The sequence below is a fragment of the Misgurnus anguillicaudatus genome, chromosome 3, assembly GCF_027580225.2.
Source record: "Misgurnus anguillicaudatus chromosome 3, ASM2758022v2, whole genome shotgun sequence".
Taxonomy (NCBI): domain Eukaryota; kingdom Metazoa; phylum Chordata; class Actinopteri; order Cypriniformes; family Cobitidae; genus Misgurnus; species Misgurnus anguillicaudatus.
In genome coordinates this window covers 6,212,397-6,231,227 of record NC_073339.2, presented here as the reverse complement: position 1 = coordinate 6,231,227, position 18,831 = coordinate 6,212,397, and the positions used below count along the sequence as shown (strand labels likewise).

Here is an 18,831-nt window from a genome sequence, read left to right as displayed (position 1 = left end):
ACAGCTAGACGATCAGTTACGTGGGTGTAATGTTCGCTACGTCAGAATTTATTCGGCAAATGCGTTTCCATCTCCAATTATTCGCATTAACACACGTCAAAAAACAGGTAATAAGGTATTTTATTCTAAATTTGGCGTTTCCATCACTCGTTTCTAACAGTATGCGTTAGTTCAGTGTGCTGGAAACCCAGCTAATGTGCTAATAAAAGATCTAAGCACTTTCTAAGGAAAAAATACAAGCGCACTTTATGAGCATAACATTAAAAAACTGCTTTAAAATCAATATAATGTGGGCAAAACATATCGAGACTTTACGGTTGTCATACTTTAGTACAACATTTACAGTAAGATAATGTATTGTGATAAATCATCTGGAAGCAAGTAATAAACAATTTAGAAAAGTGAAGTTAGTTAAATCACTTGTTTGTTAGATATTTTGATACCTAATGCAACAACATTCAAACATTTTCAGTGTCGTATAACAGACTAAATACTTCAATGCTTGTAAATGGAGGCTTTAAGAAAACATCTTGTTTTTTCAGCTGTTTCTCCTCTTCTTCTTTCAGCAGCTGGTGTGATGAAAGCAGCTGAATTAATGGAGAAACAAATGTCTCTCCTGAGCTCCTACAAATAGGGCAGAAAGGATAAAATTAGTGACATCCACTGTAATAAAATGTCTCTTGACACCCTATATGGGGCGGGAGCCTCCGAATCTCTAGACACAAGTTAAACTGTCTGTCACTACAGCAGGAAATATGATATTCGCTTGTTAAACTGTGAAATGGCTTTTAGGAATTATGCTTCCTGATGGTGCTGAGTTCTGACAGAAACGTGATTGAATTTAATAACAAAGTTATGTGCTTTTGCCATGTTGTTTATTTGCATGCTATAGTGTAAAGTTTGTGCCACTTTTTAAAGTCAAATAACAGTCCAAAACATTGATTTGGGACCCTGCACTGTAAAAATTAGCTGTAATTATGCAGCTGGTTGCCAGTAACTTACTGTAGAAGATGAAGACTGAAAATGTTACATGTTCATTTAACTTTGAACAAACTGTTGCCAGTAAATAACTTAATTGTAAAATCTACAGTAAGTTAGTGGCAACCAGCTGCCAGTAATACTGTAATTTCTACATATTTTTTTTACAGTGTGTCTGTGACATCCAGGCTGAAGTCTCATAATCTAATAATGAAATAGGCACCAAAGTTTGATTTCAATCTTTGACATTACCTTACTCAGTCAGTATTAAAGATATCAAGGTTTTATTTTACAAAATCTTGTTTGCATTATGTATGATGATTGTATGCAGAAAACAGTCAATCACAACAAACAAATGAATTTTAGCTGTGTTTTCACAGGCAAGGCCACAAATAATTCCGGTTTCTGTTGTCATCCATAAAACCAGTATCTGATCAAAGTTAAAATAAACACCTCACCAAATAGATAATACTGTATTATTGAATATTTAATAATAACATACTGTCCTGAGATACAGAAGAGCTTACATGACTTCATATGTCCATTGGAGAGTTCCGATGTGTGGGGCGCGAGGCGGGTCACAGCCCCTCGCAGACCGTACACGGCCCTGCACGTGTTCACGGGTCTGCAGCGCCATATATGGATCTTCACGGGGGGCTCGAGCTCGACCCACTGACGCCCCAAATATGGACGAGGATCGGGAAGAATTTCAAACGAATGCATTGAGATTTCTTGACAGATGTCCGAGGAGCTGTTAAAAACAGGACGGGTATATAAGACAGCGGGTCGGGACTGGATTTTGTCATTCAGGAGCCCGGAGCACTAACTTGGAGTTTCTCAGCAGGAACAACTAGCCACAGGTAAGAGCGTGAATGTCGCGGGAACGCGCAGCGCGAACGAGCAGCGGACGTATTTTGATTATTTGTAATTCGTTTCTTTTAAGTACATTAACTGACTGAACGATTTGAGGCTGTTTTATTTTTAAAGGTACTGTATTGTGTTACATTTGCTATATTTTTACTTGAAGGCAGGGTTATTTATGTAGCACTTTTTGTACGTTATGTTTAGTGGTTTATAAAGAATAAAATAATTTACAGAAAAATACTTAACACTCAAAACAGTAAAAGACATAAATCAGTGTTAAGGAATAATCATAATAAAGCAAAATATACAAAGGAAGTTTGAATTAAAGTAAAAATGTACGCCATAAAATGACTTTTAGTGTGTATTAAAAGCACGTTTTATTTTTGCATGGTTTATACTGATGCTGTAGTATTGTAAATATGCATTTGTGTATTAGATGAAGTGCTAGCTAACTTAATAAATATTGTGTATGGTTAATTATTAACTAAATATTAATTTGTTTCTATTTGTATGCTACAGTTATACCAAAGCTATTTGAATATAGCACTCTTTTTAACTGGTTAATAGTAACTGAATTATAATGATTTATTTGGATTATTAAATTGCATAGTATAGTATAGTATAGTATTTTATATAGTATTTAATATAAAGTATTTTTCGCTACTGGATCGCCTAAGTCTTCCCAGCGCCGACCAACTGCTTCCCTTAAATTGTACCCCTAAACTTTTTTTTCAGCTAAGTCTGGCTCTCTTTCTCTCTCAACGTTTTTTTTCTCCAAAGGACTTTTTTCCCCTAAAATAAGAGTTTTTTCAACCTTAGTGAGTCAGATACCATTGGGTTAACTTAGAATTACGTTACGTTACATATGCGTTACATTATTACTCACTAGTACGGTTTAATCTTAGCCACTGTACTTTGCTACTTTTATTGTCCCCTGAATTTTTTTTTCTAGTTTTTATTAACGTAAAGCTGCTTTGAAACAACTAAACAATTGTGAAAAGCGCTATTATAAATAAAATCGAATTGAGTAATGTTTACCTTGGCTGTTCGCAAAGATTTTACATACTGTCAATCTTCACTTTCTCACAACTTTTTCTATTCTTAGAACCGATCAAGATGTGTGACGACGACGAGACTACAGCTTTGGTGTGCGACAATGGCTCCGGCCTGGTCAAAGCCGGTTTTGCCGGTGATGACGCCCCCAGGGCTGTCTTCCCCTCCATCGTCGGCCGTCCTCGTCACCAGGTACTCACAGATATCCTTATTTATCTTTACACAATGGCGTTTTTGCACTGGGCTATTCTAATCATGTTGTTTATCCTGCTCGTCACCAGGGTGTGATGGTTGGTATGGGTCAGAAAGACTCCTACGTTGGAGACGAAGCTCAGAGCAAGAGAGGTATCCTGACCCTGAAGTACCCAATCGAGCACGGTATCATCACCAACTGGGACGACATGGAGAAGATCTGGCACCACACCTTTTACAACGAGCTCCGCGTGGCCCCTGAGGAGCACCCAACCCTCCTCACTGAGGCCCCTCTGAATCCCAAAGCTAACCGTGAGAAGATGACACAGATCATGTTTGAGACCTTCAACGTCCCTGCCATGTACGTGGCCATCCAGGCTGTTCTGTCCCTGTATGCTTCTGGCCGTACCACCGGTAAGACAACGCTTTGTGTGCTTGCAAAAGACTATAATTCTAAAATTGAAGTATTGGGAAATGCATACATGTCGTTCTGTTTGCTGATTTCTTGTTCCTGGCTGGTTTAAGGTATTGTACTGGATTCTGGTGATGGTGTGACCCACAATGTGCCCGTCTATGAGGGTTACGCTCTGCCCCACGCCATCATGCGTTTGGACCTGGCTGGTCGTGATCTGACAGACTACCTGATGAAGATTCTGACAGAGCGTGGATATTCTTTCGTCACAACAGCTGTGTATCTCGTTTGTTTTGTATTGAACCTTTGGAGTACTAGTGGGTGACCTTCCTTAAAATCGGGAGGGGACGCTATAGAATTAAATTTCTTTCTTACAATTTACAAAATTTGATTTATGTCCATCATAGCTGAGCGTGAGATCGTGCGTGACATCAAGGAGAAGCTGTGCTATGTTGCTCTGGACTTTGAGAACGAGATGGCCACCGCAGCCTCCTCTTCCTCCCTCGAGAAGAGCTACGAGCTTCCTGACGGCCAGGTCATCACCATTGGTAATGAGCGTTTCCGTTGCCCAGAGACCCTGTTCCAGCCTTCCTTCATTGGTATGTCTAAACAAACAAACAAACATGAGTAACATCATGCGCTTACATTTCAGTTTGTACTGTTTTTGTTTTTAAATGCTAAATCTCTTTAAAAACACTTGCATTGGTATGGAGTCTGCTGGCATTCATGAGACCGCTTACAACAGCATCATGAAGTGTGATATTGACATCAGGAAAGACCTTTATGCCAACAACGTCCTGTCTGGTGGTACCACAATGTACCCCGGTATTGCTGACCGTATGCAGAAAGAGATCACAGCCCTGGCTCCCAGCACAATGAAGATTAAGGTAATATACAGTCAATAATATTGACGTTGGTTTAGGTTGTTGCTTTAGTAATTTAGGGAAAAATTAATGATCTACTGCTTCTCCATAGATCATTGCTCCTCCTGAGCGCAAGTACTCCGTATGGATCGGCGGTTCCATCCTGGCTTCCCTGTCCACCTTCCAGCAGATGTGGATCACCAAGCAGGAATACGATGAGGCCGGCCCCAGCATCGTCCACCGCAAGTGCTTCTAAGCAGCCAAATTACCGTCTTATGACTACCTCCTGCTCAGAAAAACCAAGCGAGGTTACATCCTCCTGTGGACGAGTTATATAACAACACCTGATGCAAGAGCAAGCGACTCAAACTGTAAACGGGAATAAGACACTTACGTCAAGGAAGAAATACCAAGCGTCCGCTGTTGGACATAAATGTATTTATTACTGACTTTCATAGCTTGGTATTTTGGCAGAAGCTTTATTTGAAGTGGAAGGACCTTGTCTACCATCACTGTGACGCTAAAACTGCCATACGTTCCACTGTACAACCCATCCAATCAATGACTGACACAAATCACACACCAACTGAGTAATAAAAATGTTGAAATCTGTTTTTAAGCATGGTAGTTGTCAATGAATGTATTATTTTCACAAACAACAGCATTCTGAGCTACACTTCATACTGAGACAGTTAAAATAACATTTACACAAGCCCTCAGATAGTTTACAAATTAATAACACTGAGTTGACTCTTGTTATGTCTGTAATTCGACAAATATAAACCATCTGGGCCTTTTAAGAGGACTGTAATGCTGGATGAGTTTGCATGAGAAAATTAATGGAGCACTAAAGCATAACATTCAACGGCACTGGCCAAGTTTACACTGCATAATGAAATATGACCATAATCATCTTCAGGAGTTAGATCTAGTTAGTAGTACCTGATAAGCTTACTACCTTGTAGTGTAATCATATATTACACATATGATTGATTGTATGGATCTGCACAAATACTTACAGTGAATTTAGTTTTAAAATAGTCTAAATAAGAGTAAACCTGATATTATTTTCCCTCTGCTAAGACACAGTCTGAGTTCGAAAGGTTTTATCTTGTTAAATTAAAAAAATTTGGAAAGATCTCTTTATATTGTACATTTTAATAATGTTAGGCTAATACATTACCAGATGCTTTACGCCTTTATTTTTATGCCTTTTAACTATTTTCTGGCATGCGGCCCCCCTGAATCCCTTTGCGGCTCCCCCCAAAGCAATTTCATGACAAAACAAATCACAAACTAAGAATTTTACATTTAAATTTTTTTTAAATGTTTAAATTTTATACCACGGGTCTTTTGAATGCTGTATTCTGATTGGCTGAGAAATGTTCCGTGGGTATGCATTAATTTCTGATAACCGCACACCTAACTCAATGTCCGCACAGACTCAAATGTCTTAAAAATAGGCACAATGTTTCTGGTACCCATGGTATAAGAGGAATAACTGACTCCGGTCCTTTGAATTATTTGAAAATAATGCACACCCGCGGTGTAATTGCACAACGCGAATTGCACCTTGGGTGTGCATTATTTTCTAATAATTCAATGGCCCGTCGTCAATTATTCCTTACTTATAAAATGTTATAAAAATCAGGCCCTCCCCTACTGTAGAATCCAGCTAAGACCAGCATTAGCTGTTAAGCTGGTTTTAGCTGGTCTCCCAACTTGGTTTTAGGTGGTATTGCTGTTGTAGCAAGCTGGTCTAGCTGTGTTTTGGTCAGTTTTTAAGCTGGTATAGCTGGTCAAGCTGGAAGACCAACTGACCCACCAGCTTGACCAGCTTTGCCAGGCTGGGAGGACTAGCTTTAACCAGCTGCTGTCACCTTAAACCACCTAAAACCGGCTACCAACTTGTGCTGGTCTTAGCTGGATTTTTCAGTAGGGTCCTAGCCCCAAGTTTGAGAACCTGGTCTACATTAAGGTGTATTGAAAATGATTTGCTAAAATATTGTCTCCAGTTCAATTATATACAGTAGTTTAAAATGTACTTTTTTAATTTAATAGTAACAAACTGGGAAAAAAAGTATTTTTCATACCTCCAAATTACTTTTTTATGAAACTTTCGAATGAGGCAAACTTCCCGCTTCTTTCCTCAGGCAGAAGCTCGTGCGTCTTATTATGATAAGAAATTAGGGCGCGTTACCATCTGTTATAACTGATGTACTAATAATATACAATTTCCCAATGCATCAAAAGTTTCTGATAAGCTCAATAAATCTCTAAATTAGTTTCACAAATAACGCTCATCATCACCAACCGGAGCAAAGCAGGTGAACTGGCTGCGCCTCACAGTCATGTTGTGATTATGTGCGCATGCGCACTGTAAATCACGGAGGCTGTATTATCAGTCGTACTATCGTATGGGGCGGGTTGTTTTTCTACTACGCATCAGTCGAAAAATGGGCAGATGTCTATGAAAATGATAACGATAAATAGATAAAATGTTCATCTTCATTCGTCTCCGGCGTTAAAGAAACGAGTAGGTAAGCTTAAGCGCGTACATTTTTTTCGAGTCAATATTTACCTACGTACTCAGACGTGTAAACATACTGCGATGACACTTAATGCTTAATACATTTAGCTTGATATTCAGTCATTTTCTTAATATGAAATGTGGGTATCTTTATTTATTGTATATGATTATGATTACACTGAAATATATAAACCATAAACACGACGTAATGTTGCACAATAAACATGTTAAAAACTGGACATAAGCAAATGTTCGTTTGTAAGACAGGACATCGACTTATGTATTATGTAAAGAATATAAATAAATAATGTAAGCACTGGGCTGTAACCTACTCTGCTTGAAAACGAGAATTGCAAATCACATTCCTTCATGCAAGGTAAGGCAGCCGATCGGTTTGCAATGGAAAAATCGTCGTACGTCGTAATATGTGTATACTACGAACTAATTTATAGCACGAAGAGCATTGCAACATATGGTGACTGAAGTACGTGCATGGCATGACTGGCAAGTGGAGCACATGGCTTACTATGCTTGTTACATAACATTATTATATTGTGCTTATTCTTCAGGTTACTATTTCAACCAGGCCAAATGTCTGGAAATAACAGCATCATAAACAAGAAGGTCCGGAATACAGAATACATGAAGAAGTTTCGAGATCCCAAGTGGGAGACGTTCTCGAAAAGTTATGAGGACTCCCTGAAATACAGACTGACCCGACGGGTGATGGAACAGACGCACAGACCGTTGTTTGAAAATGGCTGGGACAGTGGATCTGATTCGAGTGGACTGTCCAGTCCAAAACTGAATGAGGTAAATGTGTCAGATGCCAGGCATTATGCATCCTCCGTAGAGTCCAAGAACGACACCGCTGAGGTTCTGAACCCCCCTAAGCCGCAAGTGAATGGTGAGATTCATACGGATGCTAGTACTTTGGACAGCTGCTCACCTCCCTTGGGTAAGTTAAAGTAATCATGTCATCACAGTTTTGGAGTTTGTTGATTGAAACTAACAAAAAAGCTTAAGGAATAATTCACCATAAAACCTGCTATTTTATAGGTTATGTTATTACAAATTTGTGTACAGTACTGTTTTTGTGAAACACAAAATAAGAAATTTTGAAGAATCTGAATGCAGCTCTCTTCCAGACAAAAGCTACCTATGAGCATACCCATCTACACGACTTTATGTCTAACATGTTTGAAATGGCATGAGAGGAGAAACAATTTGCATGATTATTATCTATCTATGAGCTCATTTTCTGTAGTCTGTGACAAAATGGTTTCTTTGCTTTTTATTACAGAAAATGGTTTCAAAGATGTAACTGCTAACGGACCATCTCAATCCATTCCAAAACGCCGTCCGAGACATCGGGTGCCTCGTTCAGAGCTATGCTACCCTAACAAGGACTTGGACAGCGATACATCAAATATATCTGTGATAAAAAAGCCGTCCAGAGCTAAGAGCCAGCCACCGGGCAATGCCAAGGAGCGGACGTTAAACCGTGAGAACAGACGCTCTTCAATACGGTATGACTGGGGAGAAAGACATATTGAGACCAGGAACAGACAGACACCAAACATAAGAGCGTCTATGTCCGCTGGAGAGGTGAGACTTTGGTAACCAGAGCTTTTTGTGTCAAATCTTGAAAATATGTCTAGAACTGGACAAAAACATAGCAGTCTCAACTAGAACCCTATAGAGTATAGTCTATGTATAGTATGGTATTCCGTAAGTATGGTCCATTTTTTATGTGTATGCGATAGTCCAAGTACAGTATGCAATTTTCGATATCAAAACAGTGTGCGTGTACTGTATGCGCACCAAAGAATTTTTGAAACCTAGCACACATTGTACCCGTAGGTCGTGCATGGAGATGCATTGCATTTTGTTGCTGTTTTCTATTTACACGACACCGTTTTCATTCTTTGACGATGCCATTATAGTCTCCATGTAAATGACAAAAACACAAATTCACGAAAACAGTGACATCATGCTCACGCATCTTATATGTTCAGTCATTGTGTGACATCGGCAACTACTGGCCTGGCATGCCCAATACAGCGTTTTCGCAGATCTATGCGAATGGGGATCATTTTAGCATTGTCGTCTGTACGTGAATTGCAAAAGAAAACTTTTTTGTTTTTAGTACATCGTTGTCGTGTAAACATACCCTAAATCAAATCTACAAATGAAGAGCTCAGATACAAAACCTACTAAATGCCACCTCTATCAAAAAATAGATAATGATTGTATCTGAACTTTCGACACATACTATACATTCATCAAATACTTTTGAGGCAATCCTGCCCTCAGGCCATTCAAAAATACAGTGTTTTTAGGCAGAATCCATTAATGCTGCGTTCACACCAGCCGCAAGAGAGGCATCAAGCGTGAGTGATTTCAATGTTAAGTCAATGTAAAGACGCATTGACGCACGTCTGGAAGTCTCGCAGCGCGAATGAGGCATTTAGCCCAATTAGCCGTGTCTAGTTCACGCGAATGACGCAAATTGAGCGTTGCCGCGGAAGACGCGTAAGTTGAAAAATCTGAACTTTTCCAGAAAAACATGCTGCGTTAACCAATCAGGAGCTTGCTCTAGTAGTGACGTGATTATAGGAACCGGGCGGAGTCGCAGAAGCTTCTCCCATGATGCGGATTTCCACGTAAATGTCTCAATGACTAGAATTTCACGTGCGGCTTTCACGCACGAATGAAGCGAGTACACTCAAAATGTTCAAGCGTCCAACTATGCGCGGTAGATCCGAATTTGATGCCTCAAACGCAACTGGTGTGATCCCACAGTAAGATAAAAAGTCTGGAGAAAAAAAAGGATAAAATCTAATTAACAAGACACAAGTCGCACTTAGCGGCTTTTGCATCTTAACTCTAGTTCAAGTTCCTAGAATAACAACTATTACTTTTTTATTATTTTGCTGGCATTTTCACCTTTAATTGACAAATATTGTATGGAGAGGACAAAAAGTGAAGGGTGGAGCGAGAGGAACGGGCCCGGCAAAGGATGCCGATCCGGGACTCGAACTCGGATCACCTGCACTGTGTCGGCGCAACAGAATCTAAAAAAAGACAAAGAATTCAATAAATTATATATACGAGGAAAATTTGAAAGTCAACCACAAGCGAAACCGGTTGTGACTAAACTAAGGTGTGCTACTCAACGTAATGAAGCTCAATCTGATATGTGATACTGCATGTTGAAGAGGTGAATTATTTAGCATAGTGCAGTAATATCCTGAAGCTAGAGCTAGATTACCTTCTCTAGTCTACAGGTTTAATAGGTTAACCAAAAGCGGATTTCTTTAGGATCTTTAATAGGTTTAAATTCTGAACAGAAAATGTTACACAACTGAAGTGTACATCCTAGTGCAGCATTGTTGTATTTGAAAAGTCCAGGCAGGTTTGTTTGATCTAGTTTTGTTTGATTAGGGTTTGTTTGAAAGAGAAAGAGCTTTTGTGCAAAGCTTTGCACACTGACTCAACCTTTTATTTACCTCCGTTTTAAGATTCATCATACTGACGTGGGTGTCCAGACGAGAAGGGAGACTGAAAAGCGTGGATCAGATCATCGCAGGGCGAGGTCAGCTGACCTGGAGAAGTGTCGCCGCTCCGTACTGAGAGTCACGGATGAACGATGGATGACCGAGTACATGCGATGCTTCTCTGCTCGCCTAAGGTAGAAGGCTGATCCAGGGTCAGTTTATGCTTTTATATATAAGGATAGGAGGATTTCAGTTTACAAATCTCAGACCAGCACTACAGGACAATTTTAAAGTAGTACTATAGATTTCTAACGGCAGAAACTGTAGAAGAAGATTCTTACATTTCTATAATAAGAGAAGGAAAAATCAAATGCATTATAAAATAACTAAATAAATACAATATTTTTGGGAGAGAATGGCTACAATCACTTTCTCATGAATACAAGGACCAAACATTTATCTATCACACCAAAACACATTTGGTAGTATGTGTAATTTCATGTATTTTATTTATAATATTACTTTTATTATCTTACTTCCATTGAAATTACGTTGGCATTTTATTTCTAGTTCTCTACTGCATACAATCATTATCTTATTATCTTAATCTTTGTCTTATTTTGCTATTCCTATATATTTATATAAATATATTATATATAACAATATAAATGTACGTAAGCGAAAATCACGTACGCATTCTTTTCAGTTAATTTCTTGCCCTATTGGCAAACCACTTTTTAAACCTTTTTTTTATTACCTTGAACAATTTTTGTCACTTTAGTAAAGGCCGCCACACACTAAAAGATAATCACGCTTAATTTTGGACTATATTCCCCCTTATGACAATCCTAGGTAAAGTCACGATCGTCTTGGTGTTGTACCGATTACTTTACGAAAACATGTCAGGCCACTCCAATCGCAAATTGTTAATATTTACCTTGACTATTTATGATCAGTAATCCTGTTGTGTGAGGGGAACCCCGAAAAAGCATAACAACCACAGTCATGGCACATCAAGCACAGTCCAAAGTGAGATGGACATCAAAGATGTAAAAAGCAGTCCACATAATTTTTCATGTCTTCATCTGGCCTGTTGGTTTACTGTGAAGTTACGTTTGATGGCGAGGGACTTTTTCTGCATTGAGTGGACCAAACAATAAATAGAAATGAATTACCTCTCATCTTTTGAGAATGTGCTGCCTAAATTATCAATATTTAATTGCTTGTTTTAATGTGATTGATGTTTGGTTTGTGTTTAGTTTATTACACGATCAATGAATTATGTTTGAAAGCTGTTTGAAGTGCAGTGCTGTGCTGAGTCAAAGTTAAAGTAAAATGTTAATGTTTTAATAAAAAAATATTCCACCATTTCAGTTGCCTAAATTGATGGCTAACGGTCGTGGAAGGCAGTCACTTGATTCTTTTGAATGTGATCATGCACTGAGTTTATTTATTATGTACTGTACATTCTTTTAAAGATTATTTTAGCTGGACATCTGAAGGAAAAATACATATTGTTTAAGGTAAACCTGTATATATTTTACTTTTATAATCTGATTAGCACTGGATTTATGATAGACACTTTGAATGAGCCGTGATGCTTTATATTTTTTGGCCTTAATCTTAAAGGGCACCTATTATGCAAAATCCACTTTTACAAGGTGTTTGGACATAAATGTGTATTGGCAGTGTGTAAACACAACCACCTTACAATTACAAAAATCCACCCACTACTTCTTTTCTATCCCCGTTAAACCAAAGCAGTCTCATTAGACATGCTGTTTTGATTCTCTTGTTAAAGTGATGTCACGCTGTTAAAGCCACGCCCACGGGCCACTGACTGACAGTGCACCATATCTCAATAGTGAGATACTATTGTCTCAGACTGTATTTACAGGAATAAGATCTATTTTAACTGAAAACAATCACTGTCTCTTTTGGTAAGGGAGTGAGAAGCCGTAGCTCATTTGCATTTAAAGGTACAGACACAAAACAGTGCATTTTTGCTTCCACCCAAAGAGGAACATTTTTACATGCTAAAATAAATTAGCTTAAATTTCAAAGAACATTTTGGGCACGTCTAAGACTTTTATTGCATCTTGTAAAAATTGGCATAATAGGGGTCCTTTAAAGGCGCAGTTTACTCAAAAATTACTATTCTGGATATGTTTGTTATTTTTTTCCTGTTGTTGTATGATAATAAAAAAATCTGTTTATTGTTACTCACAATGACACTCTTGAATGAAATTTGCTGTGTTGACCTGTTGACTTTTTAGCCATGTTTACATTTTGACCACTGTATTTGTACATGAAAACATGCACAGGTATATTTTAATCAGCAGAACACAAATACTCTGAATAATTTGCTGTGAATAAAATATGTTTGAGTAACATCCTGTTCTCCTAATATTTGGTTCATACATCATATTGCATTTGATTCATACACACCACAGTTTAATTAACCCTTAAATTCACAAATGCTTAATTATTAAATATTTGTGACTCTCGACTACAAAAACAGTTGCACGGGTATATTTGAAGAGTTTCGTTGCAAAACGAGATAACTTTTTTTTTCTGAAATCTTTGTGCTTGTGAATTAATATCAATTCAACTGCAGTTGGTTTGTTTTGATTTAAACCTTCATAACTTCAAAAATACAGCTAAGTAGCATCATAAAACAAAATAATAACATAATAACATAATAATAAACATGTTTTGACAAAAATGTTAAAAATGGAGTTATCTCGTTTTGCAATGAAACTCTTCATATGTAGCAATAAACTGTAAAAAAAAACTGTATGGGTCAAAATTAAGTGCAGATGATTTTCCATAAAGATAGTTTGCATACCTACCGTAAATATATCAAAAATTTATTCATCAATAGTAATCTGTGTTGCTAAGGACTTTAAATGAGATTTTCTCAATATTTTGATTTTTTTGAACGCTCAGATTCCATAGTTTGATATATATATATATATATATACAATATATATTTATAGTTGTATCCTGGCCAAATATCCTAACAAACCATACACCAATGGAAAATGTATTTATTCAGTTTTTAAGATGATGTATAAATCTCAATTTCAAAAAAAAAATTGACCCTTATGACCCTTATGGTCACATTTGTGTCTTTAGTTACCCAGAATGTATATCTATATCTCTAAACTTCATTAACATTAATGATGCACTAAAGACCCAAGATATGTATTTAAGGGTTAACGGAACGGTTCACTTGAAAATGTAAATACTACAAATCTTTTTTAATTTAACACTGGAAATGTTTAATTATCCCACCAATCCAGCTATTAACCCTCATCCTCTAAACCGCCAGACGCTGTGTTTAAACCATTACAGCCATTCACAGTACTGTGTCAAAGTATCTTACTGTGTCTCACACCAGCTGTGGTTTAGTCTGGCTATGCTGACAGACAGCACACAGGTCCGGATGATGTCATGTACGTCTTTGTTTTGTATGGGCTGTTAAACACCACGATCAGAAGTGCTGACATGCCTTTGAGATCCGTTTAACCAACACTATAAATAGACACCTGCTAAACGTCTAATCTCACTGACAGCTGCACGTCTGTGTGTGTGTGTCTATGATATAAACCGGACTGGAGTGTGTTTGTGTTTAGTATGAGCAATGCCAAGATGTGTGTATCATCACAATTGGTCTGCTATTGCATATCTAAACGACACATTTGTTGTTTTTACTTCGATGGTAAATCATTGTAAAGGAGCTCAGAAGTCGGAAACATAAGACACTTGTGTTAAACCTCCTTCATCTCCTTCTCTATTACTCAGCAGCTTGTGGGAGATGCTGGCGAGGACCAGAAACCAGTGGACCAGCTGCTTCTCCACCACACCTGTCTTTTCTGATCTTCAGCACCCTCAAATGTTGTAATCTGGTTACCAATGCAAGAAGAAACTTTCAAGATTATAACCAGAGAAATGAATGCGTTTGTGTGAAACGGATTCAAAGACGAAGCAGTGCAGATCCTGAGATCAGAAAGCACAGCAGCTGTTGTGTCGACCGTCAGGTTGACGTTATTCCACATGTGCTAAACATGTGTCAGCCGCTGTCTGTCCAGATCTCAAGTGCTTATAGCGCATCGCACGTCCCGCCTGAATGGAGCCGCCTGTCTTAGCGCTGCTGCACCTGTTGCACCGCAGCATGGCCAGCTGTGAGATCTTTCGCACCAGCGCACATTACACCTAAATCACAGCTGTCACTATTAACATCTTATATGACATCATGATTGAGCTCCTCCATCATCCAGGCAAACAATAGCCATCATTTCACCGTCTACATAGAGTTAACCTTAACTATAGACCCAATATAATCCGGTTATGAGTAACACACATGTTGTTTCGTTTGGCTTTAAATATTTTTTTATTTAATTTAATAGATTTTTGGGCTATATGCTTAGAGGTTTTGTAAATGATTTTTGGGTCAGCTCTCCCTTTAACCCCAGTCCATCAGGCCATAACAAAAGATGCTTCAAGATTGGAATTAAAACATCAGAATACATTTAATGGGAGCGTGTGTGTTTTTATATAATTAAATTCATTGAGTATTTAAATAAAAGGGGGAAAAACCTGGCACCACCATGCAAAACCTTTCTGCCTAAACGTCAACTGGTGTCGGAAAAGAAACACTGCGGGGTTTACCTGACTTTTAGGTAAAACAAAATAATTTATACTTTACTTTTTACAGTGTTGGAATTGAGGGGAGGCTGGGGTGGTCCCTGACCTCCTATAATCATTGAGGGACTCCCATAAAGCACAAAAATATAAATTGGGAGGTCCCCTGGTTTTTATTAAAAATAGTATATTAAAATACTACATGACTATAAAATTTTCGTGCTGAGATTCCACAAAGCGATACGGTCCATTATTTGTCCCAATTTCGCAATAAAGTTATCCAAAAGATTTCTGTGTGAAATAAATGTAAACTCTCAAGTGCGCCTCAAGCAGTTTTTTGGAGGAATTGACAGACGAGTCAATGTCTCTGCATGTAGATTATTTTCACCTCAACGATAAGAATCTTTAGTTATTATCTTTAGGGTTTGAGGCTTTTAAAAAATTCTTCTCAAACTATTATTTCACGTCGGTGTAGTGGACGGTGCTCCGACATATGGTACAGACGCACTTCTGGCGACCCGAGTTCGAATCCCGGCTCAAGGTCCTTTGCCAATCCCACACCCCTCTCTCCACCCTATACTTTCCTGTCGCCTCCTTAATCACTGTCTATCTAATAAAGGCAAAAATGGCCCAAAAATATAACTTAAAAAAAGAAACTATTATTTCACAATAATTTGAGATGTAAAAATTGTTAGGGTTTGAGTTAAGGGTTATTTAGGGTTTCTTTGATTAAAACGTTGATCCAGAATCACATTTTTCATTTATGAAATCACGGCGACCCTATAACGATGGGGGGGGGGGCTTAGATAGGGGACCCCCCATAATCGCAAAAATATTTGAACACTACTTAAAACTAAATAATACACTGTAAAAAGTAAAAGTTAGATCAACATAAAAAATTACTTCAACTACTAAAAAATTCTCACTTTATGTGAAAAATGTAAGTTGAACATGTTTAAACATTTTAGGTGCTACCAATTGAAGTATTTTTTTGAAATTGTCAATTTAAATGTTTCACTTTTTTCAAGTCAGAAAGTTTAAGGGGCGGTTTCCCGGACAGTGATTAGACTAGTCCTAGACTAAAATAAATATAAGATCTGTCCAAACTGAAAACAACTTGCATATCTTAAAATACATCAGTGCCCTTTGTTTTTCCTCAAAATGCACACAAGTAATGGTTTTAGTAAGGCATGTTTGTTAAATATAGTTATATTTCCCAATTAAACTAAGGTCTAGTCCTGGATTAAGCTAATCCCTGTCCGGGAAACCACCCCTAAGTGTATAAAACTTTTATTTTTTTAGGTGTTACCTATTGAAGTAATTTTAAGTAAAGCAGCTTTTACTTTTTACACTGTTACTTAAATACTTTTGCTCCTATGGTGCCCACAATACATTTAAATTTAGGCAGATGCTTTTATGCGATGCGACTTAGTATTAGGAATACATTTACAAAAATGTACATATTTTGTGCTGCTAACGTAATGCTCTACCACTGAGCTATGATCATTTCAAAACTAAACGTTTACTGAAAAGCAGTGAATTAAGCAATTAGTATCAATGAAAGTTATTTTCCTAACTATAGAAACTAATGTCTAGTGTGTCATTGGCTGTATCGAGTGCTGGATTACCAGTCATCACAAACACACACACAGGTGGCAGACCTTCAACAGCTCTCAGCCTGTTGTTCTGGTGTTTCTGTATGATTTCTGCAGCAGGTGGGCGCTGTGGTCAAGACGTCCTGTGAGGTGAAACCAGTCACCATCTGCCTGTCTTAATTCCCACAGGTGGCTTCTGTCTCGTCTCATTATATGTGATCGGCTACAGCACATGAGTCGATCTGTTGCTCCTGCATGCTGATCCCAGATCAGGTCTAACCATCGGATGTGTCCCTGTCCAGAAATTGACAGTAAATCTGTAAGCATTTGATGTTTCCTGAAAAATATTATAATAAAAGAGCACTTATCGTCCGATTCACAATTTTACATTTCCTTTTGTGTGTAAGTTTTGTATTAGTACATGTTAATGATATGCAAAAGGTACAAAACCCAAAGTAAACGATGACACGAGTTATCGTCTCCAACATAAATCTCTTTTCTTGGACAACAACACACACATGGATTGTAGACAACATACTTCCTGGGATTGGTGATGTAGACAAGACGGACATTATCATAATTCCTCCCGCTTTTGACTCACAGCCTGTAAGTTAACTCCTGTCAGCATTACATTGTGAGTGAATCTTTCAAACATGGTAATGAGCGTCACATTTCCGGCTGACGTCAGAGGTATTCAGGCCAATCACAATGTACAGATTAGCTGGCAAATCAGGGACACAGTGCTTTTTAAATCAATGAGATTATAAAAAAGCAATGTGTTTGAGGACAGCAGTATATCTGGAGATACAAATATGTGGAAAATAATGTGTTTTAACCATAAATCATGCAAAACACATTATATTATTGCAAATACACAAAATAACATAATTTTTAGCAATGATATAGGTGCTCTTTAAAGCAGAACTATGTAGTTTTTTTACCTTTAAATGATGTCTCTAAAATTATTTCAGTGATAGAACAACTTTTAACTGGACAAATTGTACTGTTGCTGCAACCTGAGCAGCCTCCTAGCTGCTACAAGCACACTCTGAAAGTGGCGGTGGAGGGTAGAGCACACAGTCCCGCCCCTCCCCCTGCCTGCAGAAGAGTGTCTGATACAAGGCACTGTTGCGCTTTTCAACCACATGGGGGAGCTGTGAGTCATTTTTACATGGGAACTACATAGTGTTGCTTTAAATGAATAAAATATAATTACCGGCTTTAGGACCATGGAGACCTTTGATTGCTCAGTGGATTTTCTTTTTCTTATCCTCAAAAATGAAAAGCTAACAAAATATTAAATGTTTTGAGTGTTTTCAAAAGTATTTATTTGGTAACTAGTGTATGTATTGTTCATATGTCCATAATTTCACTTTCGCCCTGTTAGTCAAGATATAACTTTCTTTCTCCAAAAAGTAAATACATTTTGATAGGAACGGCAGCACCAACATCAGTGAGCATGAGCAATGGGTTCAATTAATTCTGACAGACGCTTATAAAAGCGACTTTTTTTCAATATGTGTCATATATGAATGCAAGAATTATTTTTGTGCTATTAGGTTTATTTCATCCTGTTTGGTAAAATGACAGACATTTTTTATTACAATATAAAAAAATTCAAGAGATGGTTACAAAAATATCAAAATCACAAACTGATACCTTCGAGCAAACTCAACGGCTAAATATTTTGTTAATTTTCTTCTGCATTGAAATGAAACCCTACAGAACAAACAGGTGTTACATGCAGGCTTTGGATTTTCTTGTTGTCTCATCTTGATCTTCAATCTGTTCACGGGATAAGTTAATCTACTGACGTGAAAGCAATGTGACATACAGTAGCGAACTGACACAAACAATCCTGCAACATCCAAACGCACATCTAGTACAACAAATAACAGGTAAGACTACGTGACGTCTTGTCCTTTTGTCCCAGACTAACTGATGAATAAATAAATAAATTATTACATTCTATATTATAGATATTATGTTATATCTAAGTTGTCACTGGGGTGGTATCCTTCTAAAAAGTACCTCAAAGGTACATAATTGGTACCTTACAGATACATATAGGTACTGCACAAGTACATAACTGTACCTAACTGGTAAATATGAGCACAGGGAGTATATCGCTATCTGAAATATTGCCAAAGACGGCGTTACAAGAACGCAGGAAGTATGGCAAGGGAGACGCAGCATC

The 18,831-nt window shown here is 37.8% G+C and overlaps 2 protein-coding genes across 5 annotated transcripts; both read left to right on the top strand.

Annotated features, from left to right (window-relative positions):
- The first annotated feature begins 1,697 nt into the window (after window positions 1-1,697).
- acta1a (actin alpha 1, skeletal muscle a) lies at window positions 1,698-4,984 on the top strand. Its single transcript, XM_073860207.1, has 7 exons — window positions 1,698-1,838; window positions 2,948-3,087; window positions 3,177-3,501; window positions 3,613-3,777; window positions 3,910-4,093; window positions 4,200-4,386; window positions 4,475-4,984. The coding sequence occupies exons 2-7, from the start codon at window positions 2,959-2,961 to the stop codon at window positions 4,616-4,618; spliced, it is 1,134 nt and encodes a 377-aa protein (XP_073716308.1). The 5' UTR covers window positions 1,698-1,838; window positions 2,948-2,958; the 3' UTR covers window positions 4,619-4,984.
- Window positions 4,985-6,733: 1,749 nt separating this feature from the next.
- ccsapa (centriole, cilia and spindle-associated protein a) lies at window positions 6,734-14,755 on the top strand. 4 transcript variants are annotated; one of them, XM_055204306.2, is made up of 5 exons: window positions 6,734-6,898; window positions 7,462-7,850; window positions 8,196-8,500; window positions 10,417-10,586; window positions 14,200-14,755. In XM_055204306.2, exons 2-5 carry the CDS (start codon window positions 7,484-7,486, stop codon window positions 14,297-14,299), a joined length of 942 nt encoding a protein of 313 aa, XP_055060281.2. In that variant the 5' UTR covers window positions 6,734-6,898; window positions 7,462-7,483; the 3' UTR covers window positions 14,300-14,755. The 4 variants fall into 4 exon arrangements, with proteins under 4 accessions (XP_055060281.2, XP_055060282.2, XP_055060280.2 ...); XM_055204307.2 differs by having other exon boundaries at window positions 6,735-6,902; window positions 14,203-14,749; XM_055204305.2 differs by having other exon boundaries at window positions 6,735-6,902; window positions 14,200-14,748.
- The last annotated feature ends 4,076 nt before the right edge of the window (window positions 14,756-18,831 follow it).